The 22900-nt window shown below is 41.6% G+C and overlaps 1 protein-coding gene across 2 annotated transcripts in view; it reads left to right on the plus strand.

The window, feature by feature from the left end:
* Gys2 (glycogen synthase 2) overlaps positions 1-21069 on the plus strand; it is a 34664-nt gene extending 13595 nt beyond the window's left edge. The window contains exons 5-17 of one of the 2 annotated variants that reach the window (XM_055605612.1): positions 2715-2859; positions 3941-4058; positions 4360-4480; positions 7294-7400; positions 8477-8536; positions 9184-9262; positions 10734-10847; positions 13041-13167; positions 14412-14507; positions 15587-15750; positions 16757-16837; positions 20063-20302; positions 20878-21069. In XM_055605612.1, the coding sequence (XP_055461587.1) occupies positions 2715-2859; positions 3941-4058; positions 4360-4480; positions 7294-7400; positions 8477-8536; positions 9184-9262; positions 10734-10847; positions 13041-13167; positions 14412-14507; positions 15587-15750; positions 16757-16837; positions 20063-20287 (1437 nt within the window). In that variant the 3' untranslated portion in view covers positions 20288-20302; positions 20878-21069. The remainder of the gene's footprint in view (positions 1-2714; positions 2860-3940; positions 4059-4359; positions 4481-7293; positions 7401-8476; positions 8537-9183; positions 9263-10733; positions 10848-13040; positions 13168-14411; positions 14508-15586; positions 15751-16756; positions 16838-20062; positions 20303-20877) is intronic. The other variant, XM_055605613.1, reaches the window with a different exon arrangement.
* Positions 21070-22900: the final 1831 nt, after the last annotated feature.

Raw genomic sequence — 22900 nt, forward strand, 5'->3', positions numbered from 1 at the left:
GCCTGGCAAGTAGAAAAGCGAGGTGCCTGAGCCGTATTTCCTCTATTCTCCACCTGAGTTTGCTCTTGTAGAACACTTTGGACAAACGCCCCAGCTGCTTTCTGTAGCTCTGCGGTGCACACGTGAAGTGTGTACAGGGCCAAGGAAGCAGGTGCCACTGGGACTGGAGGTCAGCATGTGCTGACTTGTGTTTGCCCATTTTACAGATTGCCCAGTTCTGCGACCACAAATCATTCAGTTTTTCAATCTTTCTTCAATTTTCCATCAGCTAAGTTAGCATAATAAAATTATCTTTTACATTTTAATTTTATTTATACATCTGTGTGGGTGTATGCTACACTTGTGCAAGTGCCCTTGGAGGCCAAAGAGGGCATCAAATCAACTGGAGTTCGAGTTACAAGTTGCTGTGAACTGCTCATGTAAGTGCTGGGAATTGAACTCAGGTCCTCTGCAGGAGCAGCGCATGCCTTTAACCACTGAGCTGTCTATGCAGCCCCAAAGCATCTTTTACATTGTAAAGTCAGCAAGGTTATTAAAAGCACACATATGGCTGCCCTAAATTTAATAATGTAGATATATCTATCTATATCTATATTACTTATCAAGTCAGTTTAGGGCTTAAAGATTTGGTTCCACTATTAGAAAAATTAGGAAGCTGAAAATTTGAGTTTAAACAAACATTCCCAGCTCTACAAGTTCTGGGATCTTATGAATCAGAATGAGTGTGTCTGGAGATCCACCTTCATGAATAGTAATCAGTAGCTCGGGAAGTTTATGCTGCCCAAAGTTACACATTTGGGATGCGAGGAGGCTTTTTCTGAAAGCCTCTTGCTGTGCAGTCAGCAATGTTAATGAGAGCTGCCCTACAAAAAGGTCAGCTCATGCTTAAACCCAGGCTTTAGATAACGTCAGCAAAGGATTCAGAAATCCAGGAGAGCAAGGAGACCTGCAAACAGTGTATGGTAACAGTCAGCTAATGAGGGCAAGCCAGTGATTCGTGATGAGCCCTGCGCAGCGAGTGCTGAGGGGTCAGGCTTGGATCTGAGCGTGACCATGGACTCCTTCACTCTAGAGTACTGTGTGTGCTCACAGACTAACAATAAAAAAACAACTAATGTGTACTGCATAGTTTTACTTAGGAACAGACACAGCACAGAACACAGAGAGATTACAACAAGCCCTTTGATTACAGGTAATAGTTACGTCATTATGCCTTCAATGATGATTACCTATGTAAAGTATGTTCAGATTTATGATATGTATTTCAAGCTTATCATTTTCATGAACTGTTCTGCTGGCTGCTAGTGGAGCCCAAGCCAAAAACAGGCTTTTAGTGAAATTCATTAGCTTTTTTTTTCTTTTTTTTTTTTTTTACTACAGTTGATCCCTGCTCACACTAGAGACAGATTTAGACAATATTTAAACATAGCAAATTATACACCTCAAATAAGACATTTAATGCAAATGTGACCGTGGGCGAGTTACCAGACCTCTGCAGGGTTCTGTTTCCTGGCCTGTAAAATGAAGACAGAACACCTGAGTGAGTTTCATGAGGACTAAACACAACAGTCGTCAGCAGAGCTGGATGTAGGTTGAGGACATCCATGATAGTGCTTATGAGTGACTTGTTTTCCCTTGGACACTGGCAGTGGCACAGGAAGCTTTGTGAACTATGACACCGAGCAAGCGAAATGAAGGAAGCCCACGTATTAAAGGGTTAATTAAGGATTTCGTTTCTGGGTTCCTGTTTTTTGTTGGTTGGTTTGTTTTTAGCTAAAATGTCCAGGATGCACTATGATATTTCATGGAAATATATTCGTCTCTAATCCCAGCACTAGGGATGCAGAGGCAAGCAGATCTCTCTAACCTGGAGCCCAGCCTGGGCTACAGAGTGAGGTCCATGGCTACAGAGAGAGAAACCCTGTTTCAAAAACAAACAAGCCAAAACCAAAACCAAACCAAGACAGAAAGACCGATGGGCCCACACTCTAACATAGCATCTATTTAAAGTGAGTGTGCACTCTTTGGTATTAGCCTGGAAGAAGTATATAACCAAGAAAAAAAAATCACTCTACTCTTTTTCTCTTAGCAAATTAAATAGGACAATAGTTATCCAAACATTCAGTGTCAAGTTTATTGTCAGGCTTTGTTTTATTTTATTATTTTTTATGTGGATAGGTGTTTTGAGTGTGTGTATGTCTGTGTACCATGTGTGGGCCTGGTGTCTTCTAAGGCCAAAAGAGGGCAGTAGCCCTCTGGAAATGTAGTTACAGATGGTTGTGAGCTGTCATGTGAGAATCTGTGTTCTCTGCAAGAGCAGCTAGTGCTCTTAAATGCAGAGCCATTCTCCATGCTCCCCCCCCCATTTGTTTTTTTTTTTTAACCTTTTTATTTTATGCTTCATTGTTTGTGGGAAAATGTAACATCTTTGCAGGTTAGACTTATCCTTATACTTATAAACTGTGGGATAAGAAAACATGTTCACAAATGACAAAATTTCACACTGGATGAAATAGCAGTTTGGAAGACAGGAAGCAAACAAGTGCTTGAAAAAATACCAGTTTTGTACTTTAGCAAGTGGCTTAATATCCACTAGCCCTTTGATGGGGTCGTGATAACTTCAAACAGCTGTGAGGAAGAACGGCTCACGAATCGTGGATTTTGTTTGGCTTGTGGAGAAGATTGCATAAGGCGCATGTGTTTGCTTTCACCAGTTCAACATAGACAAAGAGGCGGGGGAAAGGCAGATTTATCACCGCTACTGCATGGAGCGGGCCTCTGTGCACTGCGCCCACGTGTTCACCACCGTGTCGGAGATCACGGCCATCGAGGCGGAGCACATGCTGAAGAGGAAGCCTGGTAATTACGGAGCCACCCTAATGCATGCAGCATCCCTGCTTAACTGCTGAGATCTTGCCTGCAGTTTCCTCATTTTCAGATACCACCTGGGGGCCTACAGGTGGGCCTTTAAGAAATAAACATATTTTGTGAAATAGAAAAGAAACAAACAAGTGAAAAACAAGAGTGTGGGGACAGAACAGTGGCAGCATGGTGGGCTACACTATGGTCTTTGTTCTTTCTCAATGTTCCCTTGGATTTGGGGTTCTCTTGGTCTCTGTCTTAGAGTTTCTATTGCTGTGATGAAAATCAGGACCAAAAGCAAATTGGAAAGGAAAGGGTTTGTTTCATCATACATGTCCTGATCACAGTCCATCAGGAAGGGAAGTCAGGGCAGGAAGTCAAGGCAGGAACTGAAGCAGAGGTCTTGGAGGGTGATGCTTACTGGCTTGTTCCTCATGGTTTGCTCAGCCTGCTTCCTTACAGCATCCAGGACGGTCTGCCCAGAGGCAGCCCCACCCACACTGCGCCCTGCCTCCCATAGCAATCACTGATCAAGAAAATGCACCACAAAGTTGCCTATAGACTAGTCTTACAGAGGCATTTTCTCAATTATGATTCCCTTTTCCCAGGGATGCTAGTAAGTTGACAAAACCCAGCCAGCGCAGACTCTTTCTCATGCTCGTGGCTCTTACAGAAGTTTGGCTAACAATATCTACTTTTCTCTCCTAATCTCCCTTTGCTTTTTTTCTGTTCACAGTGGCGCTCCTTGAGATTACTCATGCTTTTTTCTCCTGTTCTAGATGGAGTTTTCCCTTGTAGAGCTGCCCTGTTAAAGGGCTGTATGCTGTCTTTTTTTTTTTAACCTCACTGCTAAATACCTTGGAAAAGTAAACCACAGCTGCCACTTCCATTTACCCACTAGCCTCTTCTTTTGCCTTCCCACACTAATTGCCTTTTATCTATCTATCTATCTATCTATCTATCTATCTATCTATCTATCTATCTATCTATCTATCTTAGTCCTTGACATTAAAGGTGACAGAGAATGTGCATTCCTTCTCAGGAAAAAAGTTACCATGGTTTTATTTTGCTTTTCCAGATGTAGTGACTCCAAATGGCTTGAGTGTTAAGAGGTTTTCTGCAGTGCATGAATTTCAAAATCTTCACGCCATGTACAAGGCCAGAATCCAGGACTTTGTTCGAGGTCATTTTTATGGGTATGTTTTTGATTATTCAAAAATAAAAGCACAGGGGCTGCAGAGATGGCACAAGCGTTAAGAACACATGCTGTTCTTGCAGAGCACCAGAGCAGGATCCAACCACACATCAGGTCCAACACCCTCTCTCTCCCTCTTTCTCTCTCTCTCTCACACACACACACACAAACCTTTTTCAAGATGTTTTCAAGCATTATCACAAATGTCTCTCTTTCCCCAGCCCCCTTCTCTTTGAACAGACTTCTTGTGGATTTTGCTGTTGTTATTATGTTTTATTAGAAAGCGTTTTGTTTTGTTTCAGTCATTTGGACTTTGATCTTGAGAAGACTTTATTCCTTTTCATTGCTGGGAGGTATGAGTTCTCAAACAAAGGAGCAGACATCTTCCTTGAATCTTTATCCAGGCTCAATTTCCTTCTAAGGGTAAGAAAGCTCTTGGGGGGTGACCCAAGGTTCTCACAGGTGGTCTGCTGTGGGACGTGAAGAACCTAATATTCAACGGTACATTTGACTGAAATTTAAAATAATAACCTTAGGCAGGTGAAACGAATCAGCTAATAGAGTGTTTGCTGCCATGTCTGATTTCCATCACCAGGACCCACATGATGGAAAGAGAGAGCAAGCTGCCAGAAGTTATCCTCTGACCCTCCCCACCATAGACACACACACACATAGGTGCACACACACACACACACACACACACACACACACACACACACAAACGTGGGAGGTAGGAGATGTTATAAAATATTTTAAATGATAATGTCATTCTGGAAATGACCCTGTCCACTCTATTTACATATTAAAGGCATATGTCACTCGCATGTGTCTTTGTCTATTCTATGCTCTAAAGCACATTTCTTAGTCAAAATTTCACACTATGCATGCTATATGTCAGAAAGTCATTTTAATAGTCTTTTTTCTCAATGGGAATTTGTTGAAAAACAGATACAGCAAACTGAGAGTGATATATCACCTATTAGAAATCAGATATAAGCTGTGGTAGCGCATACTTTTAATCCCAGCACTCTGGAGGCGGAGGCAGCTGGATCTCTGAGTTGAATGACAACCTGATGTATATAGAGAGCAAGTTCCAGGATAGCCAGGGCTACACGGAGCAACCCTGTCAGGAAAGAAAGAAAGAAAGAAAGAAAGAAAGAAAGAAAGAAAGAAAGGAAGGAAGGAAGGAAGGAAGGAAGGAAGGAAGGAAGGAAGGAAGGAAGGAAGGAAGGAAGGAAACTAGATGTAGCCTGTGGGTGATGATGCAGTGTCCTGATTGTCACCCTTGTGGCTGCCAAGTGCTACAGCACTAGTCTTCCATAAAACAGGACAGACAGATCTTGCAGATTCTGTTCCTCCCCATTCACCGGCTATGCTAGCTGCCCATGTTGAAAGATTCTAACTGTTTATCTCTGACATGCCCCATTACCTGGAAATATGAAGAAGGTTCTGCTTCCAATAGCACACAACCTTTGCTCAGGAAGCCAACTTTGAAAGAGGTTCCCAACAGATTCAGCGGCGAAACACAGGCCAAAGGAGGCAACTTCTTGCCATAGTTATTGATTAATGTGACCAGCTTATATTAAATCCTATCACATTAAAATATAGAACAGATGGCAGGAGTGTAAAGGTGGAATGCTATCGAGACACTGGGAGTTGGGGAGATGAGCCATCTCTTGAATGCACATGCCTCTCTTTCAGAGCTGGGCTCCTAGCTCCCCCACGGTGGCTCACAATCTCCCAAAACTCCAGTTCCAGGGCATCCAGTGCCCTCTTCTGACCTCCTCAAGCTCTGTACTCATGTGCACATACCCACACACATACACACTCAGTTCAAAACAAAGAAACGAATAACAAAAAAGGTACCAAGATAATCTAGGCTTTCCTAAATCCTGTATTATTGTCTTCTTAAAGTTTTTCTGGTATAAGTTTTTTTTTTCCTCTCTTAGCAAAGATATTATGCCAAGTATTCTGAAAGACTTCCTAAAGTGCATTATAAGAAAGAAATTAATAATCCTATCTGCAAAAGAGATTAAAGTGAAAAGGATTATTCTAGCATAGTATTGTTCATATTTTCTGGAATACAGCCAGAAAGCATGTTTTGTAAATGGACTCATAACTGTACCAAACATGTATCATATTTAGAGTAATTATTAATAAATCCACCCACATAATTATTAAAAGTTCATTTTTCTTGTAGATGTGAAGTAAATAAAACCCATTGTTATTAAGTTAGAGAGAAGGGATAATTATAATACCTAGAGAAATTAAAATATACACTATGTTGGGAGTATGCTGCCTGCCACCTGCATAAACTTCACAGCCTATGACATTTATAGATATCCTGAATGGACTGTCAGGTTTTAGAAGGCGGAGACCACACAACTGATGCAAAGATGTCCCACACTCAGGGTGTAATCTTATCATAAGGACATCCATGTACTCACAGTTTTAACTTAGTTTATGCTTTTACTCTAAAGCTGCTTGATAGATCTCATTGCCCCATGAGAGATGCCAAAAATGCCAGTTTAAACATCATCTTTGTTCCTAACAGGTTATGCTCACTTGTATAAAATATTACACATACTATGCTTTCTTAACATTAGCAGGATGAGACCGGCCACATTTATTGTATATAATAGTTAAAAGAACTGTGTGTCAAGTGTGTATTTAAAGTTCTCCAGTACAGGATCTGCTATATCTAAAGTGTGAAGCACGTGATTGCCACTTTAAGCCTAAAAGCCAAATGCATCTCATGGACCATCTCTATATATAATAGAAACATGTTAAAAACCTATTTGTAGAAATCAGTATGAGGAAATTAGAAAGGATGAGTCAGAATTAAATCCTCACTGAATTTCCAATCTGAACTTTTAAAGAAGGAATTTTTTTTTCTATCAGGTCCCATGTTTTGTTTTTTTTTTTTGTTTGTTTGTTTGTTTGTTTTTAACACAGGAAAACACAATGATATGAGTAGCCATTATTGCCTTTTAAAATTGTGTTATTTTTTTTTTTAGTGGAAATATTTATTGCTGACAATTCCTGGTTGGAAGTTAGTTTTCAATTAAAATTGAAGAGTCTTGAAAAGTCGTTGGTCCTCATTGTGTGGTTTAGTGCTCAGCATTCTTTCTCCCTGAAGACACGTGAAAACGGTGTTTCTCAGGCTTCAGGTCCACATGCCAGGTGCCTTTTGCTCTTTGGTGGGTGACGCTGCTGTGTTTTCTAACCTTCCCCAGATGCACAAGAGTAACGTCACTGTCGTGGTGTTTTTCATCATGCCTGCCAAGACAAACAATTTCAACGTGGAAACTCTGAAGGGCCAGGCTGTGCGGAAACAGCTGTGGTAATCTCACTTGTCAGCCTTCTCAGGCAACATGTGAAGGGAGTTTTGCCCAAGTGTGTGACCTGTGAGCTGTGCCCTTGGATTTCACATCTTCCTTGATGCTCTATTCTCCTGGTGCTAGCTGCGGGGTTAGGCCGTGCAATGCCCAGAATGTGGTGGGTTGTGCTAGGAAAACTTCTTTATGAACAACCATGGGATGAGCAAGTGTCTATGTGTAGGTTTTAAAGATGGGTTGGAGATTTCTTACAGAGAAAAAAATTAAAGTGTATAGCAAAGCAAGGAGATGGGTTCAGTGACTCCTACACTCAGCCCAGCTCAGTGATCAAACATTTCGCTGACTTGCTCTATCTAACCTCTATTCACTGACCCTCCTCACTCCCAACTATCCCTAAGTTACCTTAAGCAAAAAAGAATTTCAGCACTCTGGGCTGTTAAGTGTTTTGTCCAAGCCTTAGTCCTGGATTGTTTTTTCAACCACGCTAAATTGGCCAGTAGGAAAATACTAGGAGAGGCTATGAAAAAAAAAAAAAAAAAAAAAAAAAAAAAAAAAAAAACCTGTAACTTCCAGGAATGCTAATGAGACAACAGCACCTTCAGAACAGATGGTGTCTTAATTACCTTTCTGTGGTTGTGACAAAAATACTACAACCAAGGCAACTTATAAAGGAAAATTTTAATTCAGCATTCACAGTTGTAGAGGGTTAGAGCCCATGACCATCATGGTGGGGAGCATGGCAGCCCGTAGGCCAGCAGGGTGCTGGAACATTAGCTGGTGGCTTACATCCTGATCCACAGTTATGAGGCACAGAGAGCTAACTAGGAATTGCATGGGCAGGTTGACACCTCAGAGCTCACTCCCAATGACATACATCTTCTAACAAGGCCACTCCTCCTCTAACAAGGCTACTCCTCTTTAACAAGGCCACACCTCCTAATCTTTCCCAAACAGTTCCTCCAACTGGAGACCAAGCAGACAAACATATGAGCCTATGTTTGCCATTCTCATTCAAACACCCACAGATGAATATGAAAAGTTATGCTTCCACCTGAAGTAAAAATCTTTCTGTGTCAAACAGGGACACTGTGCATTCTATGAAAGAAAAGTTTGGAAAGAAACTCTACGATGGGTTATTGAGGTAAGTGCTCAACAGCAGTTCTCAAGCTGTGGGGCGCAAACTTTTTGAGAATTGAGTGACCCTTTCGCAGGGGTCGCATATCAGATATTTACATTATGATTCATAACAGTAACGGAAGCACAGTTATGAAGTAGCAATGAAAGTGATGTTATGGTTTGGGGTTATGACAACACAACCACTAAAGCATTAGGAAGTTTGAGAAATACTGGGGATGAAACAGTGTACACATAAGTATTTATGGCTTCACCATTTACAGGCCACAGTTTAGACACTTCCATGCATTTTGTTCTAAACATAATGGACATTGTAGCTTTTGAAGATGTCATCTCATATGAGTACTAGTATTTTCTTTCATTTGACAATACCAGTAAACGGCTTGTACACAGGAGACCGTGTGTGCATGTGGACAGAAATTCTTACTCCGTGGAGAACTCATTCATACAACAGTTTGAAACTGAAGGAGCTTTTGAGTTCAAATATATATTGACTTAATTTGATAAATACATTTTAATATTTATATATTAAATCTGTGTTAACATCTTAGTAAATAGCATTATTACAATAGGTGAGTTGTGTGTGCCTGACAGATTTATAAAGTACCTGACTAGTGGCAGCTGTTTTTGTTTCTAACACCACTCTCATTACAGAGGAGAAATTCCTGACATGAACAATATTTTGGATCGAGATGACTTAACAATTATGAAAAGAGCCATTTTTTCTACTCAGGTAAGAAAAATTTTAAGATACCCACCATTTCCCATGATCTTTAAAATCAACATAGGCTATTTTTTTTTTTTATTCGTGTGAAGAAATGTACTAAATTGGGAAGTTTCAAATCTTAGAGCGGAAAAAAAATTTTCTGTTTATTCTTTCACCATGTGGGTCCCAGAGATGAAACTCAAATCATTAGGCTTCGCAGCAAGAACCATTAACCACTGAGCCATTTTACCCACCCAGAAAAAACAGTCTTAAATAGCCACTTGAACGATTTTGTGTAACCAGACTTTTTACTGCTTTGTGGACTCTTCTTTATTCTACCTTTCTTCATCCCTTTTCTTCTTCCCTTTCCACCCACTAACACTAGATAGGAGATAGACAAGGACAGAGAGGAAAGGGGGTAAGAAGTTATTGCTAAACCACCTCCTGCTGATTAGGAACATTGAGTTCCTTGGGGTAAGTTTGATCTTCACCACCGGGATATTTAATTCCTCCTCCTCCTCCTCTTCTTTTTCTTCCTTCTCCTCCTCTTCCTCCTTCCCCTCCTCCTCCTCCTCCTCTTCTTCTTCTTTTTGTGAAGGTCTATGTAACAAACCACAACCAACACCCAAACATGCCTCTCGGGGCCCTCATGTTTATATACCTCCTGAAAAGTCCTCAGAATTTCAAATGTCACCCAATTGCAGAAACTATCCTCAGGTGGCAAAACCAAGGATCTGCTTGAGCATGACACAAATCAGTCATCTGCTGCAAAGCAGCTTCATATTCTCATACCTGTAATTCAAACAAAAACAGAGTATCATATTTCTGTGTTTTTAAATAAGCCAAAATTTCAAAATTCTCACTACAATTTTATATGTGCCTTTATGAGTTATTTCTAAGGGAGTTTTTTTGTTTTTTGTTTTTATTTATTTATTTTTTTAGAAATCTCACAAAATCTGTTTTTAATCCATTTACAAAATTTCTTTTCAACCAATATACTGAGCTGCAAAGCTATGTCCATTATAACAAAGAACCTTGTGAAAATGTCCAAAAGTGCAGAATCTGCACCATGGTAGAGAAAATACCAGCGCTTCTCGGCTGAACATAATTGTTATTTCAAAATGTAATGCAGCGTACAAGATGTGCATGGGGTTCCTCTGTTAATAGTGTGGTTTGTTAGACAATTCCAGTGAATCAAGGTCATTTTGGATGATGATTCTAAAGTACCTTCCCATCCTGGATAAACTCAGAAGCAGCCATGGCGACAGAGCCTTTCATTCAGTGCCTGCATAAAGGAACAGAAGCTTTCTGCTCACAGTCTGTGAAGAAAGCTCAAGAACTTTCTCTTGACACACAAAGCTTACTCATCGTAGCCAGGTGTCCTCTCAGAGGGCTGATTACAGACAGGGTGCATGAAATGTCAACGGCCTTTTGCAGAAATGAGTCACACTTGCTGATGCTTTTCACTGCCGACATTTTCTTCCCTCTGTTCCCTCAGAGACAGTCTTTGCCTCCTGTGACCACTCACAACATGATCGATGACTCCACAGATCCCATCCTCAGCACCATTAGACGAATTGGACTGTTCAACAATCGTGCAGACAGAGTCAAGGTGGAGCTAATTTGTTTGATTATAGACTGCTTCAAAATTGTTGCCAAATAGGCTGTGGCAAAGACTCCGTCGGGAAAGCGCTTGCTGTGCAAGCGTGAGAGCTTGAGATCACCCTCCAGAGTTCCGGTAAAAGCTTGGCTGGTGGCACACACTTGTAATCCCAGTGCTCAGGGGCATCCAGCGGATCCCTGGAGCTCACCAGCAAGCCTGCCTGGCTTAATTGGTGAGCGCCAGACCGAAGAGAGACCCTGCATCAAAGAGTAACCTGGAGAGCTTCTTAGAAACAGGATTTGGGGTTAAGCTCTGGCCTCCATGCGCACAAATGCAGGGATACCAACAAACACAGGTGCCCTCAAGAACATATAGCCCCATGCACATATCCAAACAAAAGAATCATATAGCATATACTTGAAGATCTTTATTGTGTTAACATCTTCCAGAAAAGAATTTATATACTCCTAAAGAAAACTGAGTCTGCTTCCTGTTTTAGGTAATTAGAATATTCTTAGATATTAGGCAACTAATTTAATCCTAACATTTGTTTTTAATGCACAATATTACCAGTAGGGCACAAGAAAATTACATAAATCTTAATGGTCAAAATGTATTCTAAACCTTACTTTAGGAAAGGAATATTATATGAGTTATGTCTTTAAATGTTTTTGTTTTCTTTTATGCACTTATTCTAAAGTTATTCTTATTCATTGACTTATTTTGTGTGTGTGGGGTGTGTGGGAGATGAAATGTGTAATGGCGTTGATGAAATGGTCCAAGGACAGCTTGTAGGAGTCAGCTCTCTCTTTCCAGTGTTGATTTCTGGGGATCAAACTCAGGTTGTCAAGCTTAGTGATAAACACCTGTAACTATTGAGCCACCTTGGTGGCCCTGCAAGTGTGTTCATTATGACAAATGCTGTTTATTTGCAGTGATGTTTTGTTATTATTTTATGCATGTGGTGTTTTGCCTGCATGTATGTCTGTGCACCATGTGTATGCCCAGGGAGGACAAAGGAGGGCACCAGATATTCTGAAACTGGAACTGCTGATGGTTGTGAGCTGCGCCGTGGGTGCTGGGAATGGAATCCAGATCCTCCAGTTAATTAGTTAGTGCTCTTAACCACTGATCTGCCTCCCCATTCTCCCTGCCTGGTTTCTATGTGGGTCTGCACAGCTGTGCAGCAGCCCTTTATGCCTTCCTTTCAAGTCCTGCATATACGCTTTAATGGCCTTTAATTCCAGTCTTTGGTTTCTGCTTGCTGGGTATCCCTTCTTCTCTGGAACAGCCTCCCTGGTTCAGCACATTTCCTACAACTGGTGGATCTAGTCGGTACATTGCTACCCCTCCAGATTTGTCTTTGTGTTAGGACTCATCTTGGCATTATTCATTCTGAGTTTGGACCACTGAGCAATGGTGTGCAGTCATCACTATAGCATCTTTACTGTCCTAAACACCCTCTGGACTCTGCATATGCATTTGGTTTAACTTCTGTAGTTCTGTCTTTTCCAGAATATCACATAGTTATCATAGTCTACGTAGTAGTAGGTACTTATACTTTGGTGCATTGGTTCTTGAACGCCAACACACCATTGCCTTCATGCATGGTGGCATTTCTGAGTCAAGGGTGCTTTTTGAGCGGAGGCGTAGATACCGTCTTTAGAGGACACTGGAGAGCCTTGTGCATAAAAGCATGGTGTGGTAGTGGGCAGCTGCCTTTAGGTGAGAGAGGTTGGCACTGTCGAGTCAGGGCAGGACTCTTCCTTTCCTCCCCGGAAAAGTTTTCCTCAGCTAACTCAGGCGTGGGTCACAGGTGATCCAGCCCCTCTTTCTCAGTCAAGTTGGGAACAAACTGACAAATAAGACCAGGCTCAGCTGTTGGAGAACCAAATATAGCTTTCATTGGAGAATAAGGCTGGAGAGAGCTTCAGGGTCTAGTTTAGTGTGAAAACGAGGGTGTGCTTGCTAACTCTCTACCCGTGATCCAAGATGTGGAGCTGAAGGGCAAGGTTAGGCTTGCAGAACAGAGACTCTGAGCTACGGAGTGGAGGGAGGAGGAAAGGAGAGTCTACACTCTTTACTGCTGATCTTTCCCTTCATCTCTGAATGTGCAGCACACTGACTCTCTAGCACTGAAATTAGCAAAGCGTAGAGGCATTTTGTTTTCTTTATTTTCTTTATTAGAACTTTCTCTTTTAGGTGATTTTACACCCAGAATTTCTGTCCTCCACCAGCCCCCTACTACCCATGGATTACGAAGAATTTGTCCGAGGTTGTCATCTTGGGGTGTTCCCATCATACTATGAACCGTGGGGTTACACTCCAGGTATGTGATATGCGTAGGCTGTGGTCTCCGATTCTGGTGTCATTATTTCAAGTGTGCATGTAAGGTTAAAGGTGTTAGGAAATTTCTAGTGAGGTTTTGCTTTCTTGCTTTGTTTAAAAATGATTTGGGTTGAATCCATTTCAAGGATCAATTTTATACTTTGCAGATTCTAACCTAAAAACAGGGGCAAAACCTGTATGGGACTGTGCCCCAGTGGGGTTTGCTGCCTTCTGAGTGGGCATCCAGCCCAGTGCAGAGGAAGACATTGTTTTATGAGGGTTATACACTATTTAGTTACACCTTGTTAGTGTGAAGTAGAAACCAAATAGATAGAGCTGAATGAAAATTGAAAGTCAAAAAAGAAAGAAAGAAAGAAAGAAAGAAAGGAAGGAAGGAAGGAAGGAAGGAAGGAAGGAAGGAAGGAAGAAAGAAAGAAAGAAAGAAAGAAAGAAAGAAAGAAAGAAGGAAAGAAAGAAAGAAAGAATTGAAAGTCTTCCAATACGGTTCTCTAAATGCTATTTCAGAAAAACACATTTTTAATGGATTTCGTAAACCGAGCTCTGGGTTTGATGGAGAGACCTTGCTTAAAAGAATGAGGTTGAAGAGCAAATAAGGAAATTTCCTGAGATCAGCCTTGGGCATTGACACGAATTTGCACACACAGGTTCACACACTCACACAAAGAAACAAAGAAAATGTAGGTATCTATGAAAGAAGGCTATTTCTAGAGATAGCTCAGATACGTTGCAGGAAACAGGTTTTGATCAAACTGTAATGGAAGACTTAGGGAGACCGTGAATTCCCTGCACCCTCAAGAGAGTAGTAGGTTGCACACCGAGGAGATTATAGTAATGGAGAACCTGCTGTGTCCAGCCACATACCCTACCCTATACAGTTGCCAAGCAGAGCCATGAGCCCAGAATGGAACAAAACCCAGAAAATAGCCAGCTGGGCTCAGGTAGTAGACAGCAGCGGGTCTTCAAATGCCAACTCTCATATGTCCCTGATTCTGGGAAGTGACCAAGTTACACCAACTCCCCAGGCTTTAATTTCTTCACCTGTGAGAGAGGAATGATATCAGCATCACTTCACAGGATGGTTGCGAAGGTTACCTGCTCTGTGAGTGACTATGAGGCATAGGCCCAGCCTGGCAGGGAGTAACCGTCCATACTGCTAGGCAGACAGGACCCTTCCCTCTGCACATGGTGTAGATATGAAGCTCATTCTCTGTCTGTTCCTGGCAGCTGAATGCACCGTGATGGGCATCCCTAGTGTGACGACAAACCTCTCGGGGTTCGGGTGTTTCATGCAGGAGCACGTGGCTGACCCCGCTGCCTACGGTGAGATTTTGCTTTTCCATGTGACCTGAGGGTCTTCACAGGGCCTAACATTAAAGCTGTTCTGAAATGAAACTAAAGTCTTTATTTCTTGTTTGACTAACAGTAGATTTAAGTAGAGGTTCATAGGGAAGAATGTTTTAATCCTGAATCTACTGCCTCTAAGAAGAATTGCAAAAGAGCAAAACTTGGGCAAACTTTTCCTTTAACTTATTTTTGATGGTTGTGATATATTCTTTTTCTTAAGTCCTAGGAGCAATAATACAGCAGCTGTGGTTTTGGAATGGTCTGTCCCTAGCAGCATTTCTCAACCTGTGGGTCAAACGACCTTTTTACAGAGGTTGTATAACAGATATCCTGAATATAAGATATTTATATTACAACTCATAACAGTAGCAAAATTATAGTTATGAAGTAAAAACAAAAATAATTATATGGTTGGGAATGGCCGCGACATGAAGGCAGCAGCATGTATTAAATAGTCACAGCTTTAGGAAGGTTGAGAACTACTGCATTGAGACCATGTTTATTGTTTTAAAGACCCATGTCATCAAGGTAGAAAGAAGAAACCCGGTTCTCAAGACTGGTAGGAGAATTGGCATTTCATTGTAGACCTGTTCATGTTGCCTAGCAACAAGGAAGTTAGGCCAGGATTTGTTCTGCCTGTGCTGCCCCAGTTGAGTCTGGGGGGCAGCTCTCACTCGTCATTCTCAACGAGGTCATAAGTGGGAACACAGAGTAGGGGATACCAGAGCTGATGTTAGGTCCCACCTGGTGTTTCTGCTTAGTAACAATGCCTGGAGAATTACTGACCCAGAGGGCTTGAAACTTTTTTTTTTATTTGCTTGATAACTTATTTAAGGTAAGATCTGCTTTGTTGGCAGAGGGTTGCTGGTGGTTTTTTAATTAAAAGATTATAGAAAACATACAACATCAGAAGAAGAAAAGATAAATTGAAGGCCATAGCCAAGGCAGGTACTGATGACAGGCTGGTTATGGGCTTCTTGAAACCTGAGGTAACAACGTTTCTTTAGCTCCGAGTTGGAAGCTGTGTTTTGATTACGTGTGTGTGTGTTCTTCAGGCATTTACATTGTCGACAGGCGCTTCCGCTCTCCGGATGATTCTTGCAATCAGCTGACGCAGTTTCTCTATGGGTTTTGCAAACAGTCACGTCGTCAAAGAATCATCCAGAGGAACCGCACGGAGAGGCTCTCTGATCTTCTGGACTGGAGATACCTGGGCAGAGTAAGCAAACTCCCTCTGGAGCACGGAGGAGCATGTTGAGACGCCCTCCCTGCAGGACGAAATCCTTGCCTCTAGTTACAATATGTAAAACCAGCTCAGTTCCGTGAGCTTAAATCTCAGGAATGTGTCCCTGGATTTTTTAACTGACTGTGAGTTCTCACAGTTATAATCCCAAACCTTCATGGGTTTATATATCCATGATAGCAAGTCCATCAGGGTGTAGCATGACGCTGGCATGTACTTAGATGGATGCACAACAGGTACGCAGAAATGCTTTGTGGAGCTGAGAAAATGTCAAGAGCAAAGACCGTACTTGTTCTTCATGGATGATGCAATCATATTCTTTAATGATGCAGAATGGAAAAGGACACCATTTGTGAATGCAACAAATACAGGCATTTAATACTAAGCAAAGAACCTTACTTTCCTGCGGTATGCTTTTTCCGTAGTATTGAACTGCCCTGGTCAAGAGATAGGTGCTGAGTATCTACACCCAATAATGCTGGTGCTCAGCAGGCCTAAGGAGTTAATGTCACTACTTCATTGAATGCAGAACAGGAAGGCCAAGGCCTCAGAGATTCTGTTTCTTACTTAGATCTGGGCAAGATTGGCAAACAGTATCTAGATATTAAAAAATAAAATCAGTTTTCAGTCATGTTTGTATTCAATCCAGCCCTCAGCATGGTCAACACAGCTGATTCCACCCAATGATTTGTGTTATTTCTGGACATGCATATTGACAGAAAATAAAACCCTACATGGTCATTTCTTCATTTATTCTCAACTTTGGAACACATAGACCCCCCACTTCAACTACACAGCTAGCTATTGGTCAATGAAATGTCTGATAGGGTAAAATAGTTCATAGTAAACCGTAACAAGTGTTCCATATCAGTTAATACGGAGATAAACCTTGCAGGCTTAGGAAGATGAAACTTTATACCATTGCTTAGTTATTGAAATATCTAATGTGTTTTTGACATGTGTACTGGCTTTTTCTTGACAGTATTACCAGCATGCCAGACACCTGACACTAAGCAGGGCTTTTCCTGACAAATTCCACCTGGAGCCCATATCACCACCAACGGTAAACATTTAATGTGTTGTTTGTTTTTACAAAAATGACATTTCTTACTTGGCAGTTCCCAACATAAATTTTGAATCTGGAGGTAGCAAAATATGCCAGATGTATGCTTTCTGTAGTGTTGAAACAAAATGAAGAACTGGGGTATCCAAACCTAGGTGGCTAATTCACATCATCAGAGATGAATCCCATCATTACGATTCTCTCCGCCTTTACACTTGGAGGCTCTGTCAGGCTCCCATTCTTCTGAGAGTTACTCAACAACAGTTTGGTTTGATCTAACAGGAGGTAGATTTGCTATACAGCAAAGCATTTGAGTATAGAAGGCCACTTGGTAAGAGTAAAATAGAGCAAGTTCAAGCTCAGAAGAGGAATTGGACAGTGTGAGTGTTTAAGTCCCATTCAGCACAGCCCACAGGAGTCTCCTAATGCTCAGTTAGACATTTCTGTCACTGAAACTATCATAGTTCACACATGCTCTCTAAAGACAGGGTAGAACGCTCCTGGAAGCAGTGTAGGCCCAGGCATTTCTCTTCAGCATTGGAATCTACACACCGATCCAAGGTCTGTATTCTTCTGGACTTGCATCCATCGGGGCACACCTCAGAGGAAGAAGATGAGGTCTTCTAAGTGTGCCCAACCTTTGACATTGTGATACTGTGCTGCTGTGTACAAAGTCCAGGCTTGAGAACTGTGCAATGAGTTAACATTTTTAAAAAATCACAAGGAAAATCTTATGTTTAAAGAAGAGTTTACAGTCTTGTGTTGGGCCATATTTCATAGACATCCTTGGCCTCATGTTGGTACAGGTGGCCTATGGATGGTAGGTTGGACACATTCGAGTCACTATTGTATATAAGACCACCTTAAGGGACATGTATATATAATCCCAGTTACTGGGAGGCTGAGTCATGAGGCTCATCTGGATTTGTGAGTTTGAGATCAACAGGAACAATATGGAACAAGCCTGCCTTAGACAAACAGACAGACAACAGAGAAGACCCACTTTGCTCAGGGGCTCTGTGTCCTGAACGAGCCTCTCCTGAGCATATGACCACAAATGGGCTTTTAATAACTTTCACAACTAATATATTCCATGTCAAGGGTCATCAGTTTCCTCATTCCCCAAACTCTGGACTCATTTCCTCATTCCCCCAAACCAATGACTCATGAAGCCCTCGTGTCCACCTCATGAAGGTCTCAGGCAGGAATTAATTTTTTTTTTATTATGTTGATGGATTTTCATATGTTGAACCATCTCTTCATCCCTCAGATGAAGCCAACATGATTATAGTGGGTGATGTATACTTAATAGCACAGTGCCTAGCTCCCCTTGCTCAGATTTCTGGAAGAGATGTAGAAGGATTAGTCCCTAGAGGAGGCAAGAGGATCCCCTAAACTTCTCCTCTCCATGTCCCAGCCTCATCCCAGCCTCTGTGTTTACCGTGAGAGCACTGAGAGAGCTGGGTGCCTCTTTATCTAAAGATACACATTTCACTTCCTAACTCAGCCCCATTCACCCATTTGTATTTTTATTCAATTAATGAGTAGCTAGCTCTCACTCTAAGGTCTTAGGTGCAGGTTCAGCTCTTTTGATAATTTTATACAATGTATTTAGACCACCCCTCCTCCACTGTGCCACACTCCAGCTTCATGTTTTCTCCTCCTGTTCTTCTTCTTTTCTCTTCCTTCATTCTCCCCCCTTAGACTTACCGAGTCCAAATAGTGCTGCTTATGTACACACGGGCATATGGCACTAATCAGTATTCACAACACAGAACTCATGTGGCCCAGCCCTAACTGAGGAAACTGTCAGCAGCTGATGGCCACTGAGGGAGGAGAGTCGTCTTCTTTAGCATTGTGGCCCATGGTAGCTTCCTCATGCTTCAGTTCCTTTTTTGATTTCAGGCAAAGTGCCAGGAGCTTGAAAGGACCATGGATGTGTGACATAATGATACTATGCAAAAATGATTGAAATAGAAGTTGACCAGTGCCTCTCAAGCACATGCATTCCTGTGAAGCAGGAACCGTGTGTTCCAAGCTATGCCCTGGTGGTGCTGTGATTCATGACACACAACTCTGGTGCTCAATAGTCAAGTGAGCTTTCTCAGGGACTCTGGGGTAGCTGAGCAGTGTCACCAAAGCCCAGTGCTGTTTCCTCACTAACTAAAATGATGCAATTGGTAACATTGGAATCAATAGAGTCACCCAACCATTGTGATTTTCTATAGTGATGGCTGTCAGTGGCCTACTTAGTTGCCTGTGTCCTGGAATTTTCTGAAAATATCTGAAGGACAACAGATATGGCCACTGAGACCAAAGAAAGTTCCTGGTTTGTCACAGACCGGGCACTAAGTTTCACTATACCCCTCACATGCTGTGGCCTCCAGCAAGCAATTTTCTCTCTCTTTCTCTCTCTCTCTCTCTCTCTCTCTCTCTCTCTCTCTCTCTCTCTCAGGATCAGGAAGAACAAATTATGAGATTATTGCTAAAAAAATTATATAGAATATAATTATATACAATTATTGTAGACAGTATGGATAGCACTTGGTATATTTTAGTGCATAATCAAAGATAACTGTGTGGTTAATGAATTTATTTAATGTTGATAGTACCATACTCAAAGTTCATGAGCACCCGAAGGATCACAACTGACTACCCCAAAACAGTTAAATTAGCGCTCAAACTGCTACATCATTGCAAACCAAGTCAGAGGTGGCTCAGCAGTGAAGAGAGCTTGCCAATCTTTTAGAGGACTTGAGTTCAGTTGCCAGCCCTCCTCCTGGAGTAATCCCCTGTTATTTCAACACCAGGGAGTATGATGAGCTCCTCTGGTATCTGGAGCGTGTGTGTGTGTGTGTGTGTGTGTGTGTACACACGTGTATGCATGCATGCATACGTGTTCATGTGTGCACGTAGGCGTATGTGAGTGTGTATTCAACTGTGTGAATGAGTGGGCATGTGTGTGCAGGAGTGTATGTTAGTTACACAATGTAATTAAAACATTTTAAAGACCCTTACATTAATAATGAGAAAACCAGCCAAGGGTGGAGGCAAAGGCAGATAAAGTACTGTGAGTATTGTCGGTTCCAGGACATGTTCCAGTTCCATGGCTATGGAGAGAGACCCTATTTCAAAAACAACAACAACAACAAAACAGAGAAAACCAAGATGTTGTTGTTTTGTTGTTGTCATTTTATAACATTTGTGCCTTACTTGTCTGTGTAGACGGATGGGTTTAAGTACCCCAGGCCCTCCTCAGTACCACCTTCTCCACTGGGATCTCAGAACTCCAGTCCTCAGAGCAGTGATGTGGAAGATGAAGGAGATGAGGATGAAAGGTATGATGAGGAAGAGGAGGCCGAGAGGGATCGGTTAAACATCAAGTCACCGTTTTCTCTGAACCATGTTCCAAAGGGGAAGAAAAAACTTCATGGGGAATATAAGAACTGATTCGGCTCAAACAAAGTGAGAATGATTCGTCGTGGGGGTAAAAAAGTGCTATTCCTTTTCTTCTGAGAATCTCTATGGAATCTAGTCTTTGCCCATGAAGACCAGAGATTCAGTGAATGACACTTTTGTAAAATGACACTTTTGAAATAAAACCTATGTTTTATCTTTGAGTCTTGTCCCTGTAAATTTACAGATGATGATGGTTTTTAAAGGGGCAGGACTGGAGATATTTTAAAGATGGTTTATTTGGCTGGAGATGGTGACTCACAGCTATAATCCTAGCTTTCACATGTCTTGGGCAGGGGAATTGCCATAATGTGAAGACCAGGCTGGGCTACAGAGTAAGATCCTACATTTAAAAAAATGATTTATGTAATTGATCAGAAAATTTTAGCTACTGATTTCTCTTCACATGACTATCTTTATAATCCTTTGATTAATATTTATGAATTTCTATACTCAAACAAATCTCTTCCAGCAGATAGCAAATCTTAACTATGATCACATGACTCAAGTACTTTAGACAAGTGAGACTTTGTTATTCATTTATTATGTACATTAAAGCCATGAATTTGCACTTTTCTCTGCAGATGACTGTCAAAACCCCAAGTTCAAACTGATGTAGACCAATGGATATTTACAACTTGACTTCTGATATCTAGAATTTGTGTCCAAATCATTGATAGTAAGTTGTGTGTGTCACTTTACAGTAAGGGTACTCTTGTCTAAATGGAAATTTCAATCTTTTACAGATAATAAATTGCCAAATCTATATGCATAAATACGTTGGTATTTACAGATTTTATTTTCTTTTATAATATCTTGCTTTAACTGCTTCAGAAATCATAAAAACACATGAGAAGCATTTGTCATGAACAGTACCTAATGTCATTGAACGTGATCATTAAAGAAAAAAAATAACAGAAAAAGTAGAAATCTACTTAAACATGGGAGCAGTTTCTCTAACATTTCCTGTGATGTATTGAAGGGGATAGTTGAACGATGGTACATAAGCAGATTTATGTTTCCAATATAATGGAATCAAAACTGACAAAACGCCAACAACAGAACCTGCCTTACCCAGTTTTTCTTTTTATAACTGACTAGCATTCACTGTGTCCCGCCCACAGCATAGTGATCACCTTGACTGCTGTGCCAGTTAACCTTGCTCTGAAAATTCTCCATACAAGAGCTGATCTGTCTAGAGCTGGGTGTTTTGAGGGTGACTGTGGAAGAGGCACCATGTCACATGGTTGAAGACCAATTGGAGGCGGTCATTGCTCCTGCTTCCCCATGGATACAAGCAATGAATGAATCAAGCCAACATACAAGATGGTTGTGAATTCATCTTTTAAAACATATCCAGGAAGAAGGGACTTAAATTATACAAAGCTCAATCCTGCTTTAAAAAAAAAAAATCCCCCAATATAATAAGGTTAGGAACCATGGCTTTTGTAAGGTGTTTTGGTCACTAGGGTATAATCATTAGGAATGAAGTTAGCAATCTTAGAAGAGACCACCAAACTAGGGAGGGATGTAGCTCAGAGGTAGACTCCTTGTTTAGTTGCTTGGGGCTCTGAGTTCAATACCCACAATCAAAATAAGGGAGAAAAGACGAAGAAGAAAGAAGGAAGGGAAAGAGAGATGGAGGGTGGGAGGAAAACATGAAGGAAGGGAGGGAGAAGGAGAGGGAGGAAAAGGATGAGGGGGCAGAAATTGAAAAAGGAGGAGAAAGAAGAGGTGGAGAAGAAGGAAGGGGAGGAGAAGAAAGATGAGGAGAAGGAAGAGGAGAGGCCCTAGGGAGTCCCCTTGCCTTTCTATCATATAGAAGTGTAGCCACAGCAAAGAACCACCTACAGGAAAGTAGTCCTCATCATACATCCATTCTGCCAACATGCTGGCCTTATGGTTTCCAGAACTCTAAGAGCAAATCTGTTTTTGTTAAATGGCCAGTGCAGGGCACTTTGTTTTAGCAGCCAGACTGAAACCACCGCTCACCTTCTATGGCAATGCCATGGTAAACAGACCTGGTTTTACACACGCAGCTTTAGGTCTTACAGATGTTAGGCTTGATGGTTTTTCAAGACACAGGGAGGACTCTCCTTTAGGAGATTCAAAGAGGCCTCATAGGACAAGCCCAGCTTTCTATGAAGTAACATGGATGTGGCTGCATCATCACACAGTGGTTTTAAATGGCATGAAATGAGAAATGAGCTCTTCCTGAAGGAATAGTCACTGGAAAGACTGAACTCAGTGAGGTTGTGTGGCCAAGCATCCTTTCACCTAGGCCAACACAAAACAAGGAGACTCATGGCTGCTAATATACACTCACATTTCTAACCAAGCACACAAGGGGTGTGGATCGGATACTGATCTGAACAAGGCAGAGCCTCTTTGCCCTTGTCTCTCCTGTTTCAAGTTACAGTGGTGTTGGGGTTTGGGGAGATTTCTACCAGCAATGCAGAGAGACAGAACAATCCAGTAAGGTGTGATGCAATGAGGGGAAGGATATCCTGCATCGTGCAGAAAGTGGCAAGCAATCCTGCAGAGATGCTCCATGTACGTGTGTATGCACATGTGTATGCGTTGATGTCAGCAATTTCCCACCTAAAA

Source organism: Psammomys obesus, unplaced genomic scaffold, assembly GCF_907164565.1.
Source record: "Psammomys obesus unplaced genomic scaffold, mPsaObe1.curated_primary_1811, whole genome shotgun sequence".
In the NCBI taxonomy this organism is placed as follows: domain Eukaryota; kingdom Metazoa; phylum Chordata; class Mammalia; order Rodentia; family Muridae; genus Psammomys; species Psammomys obesus.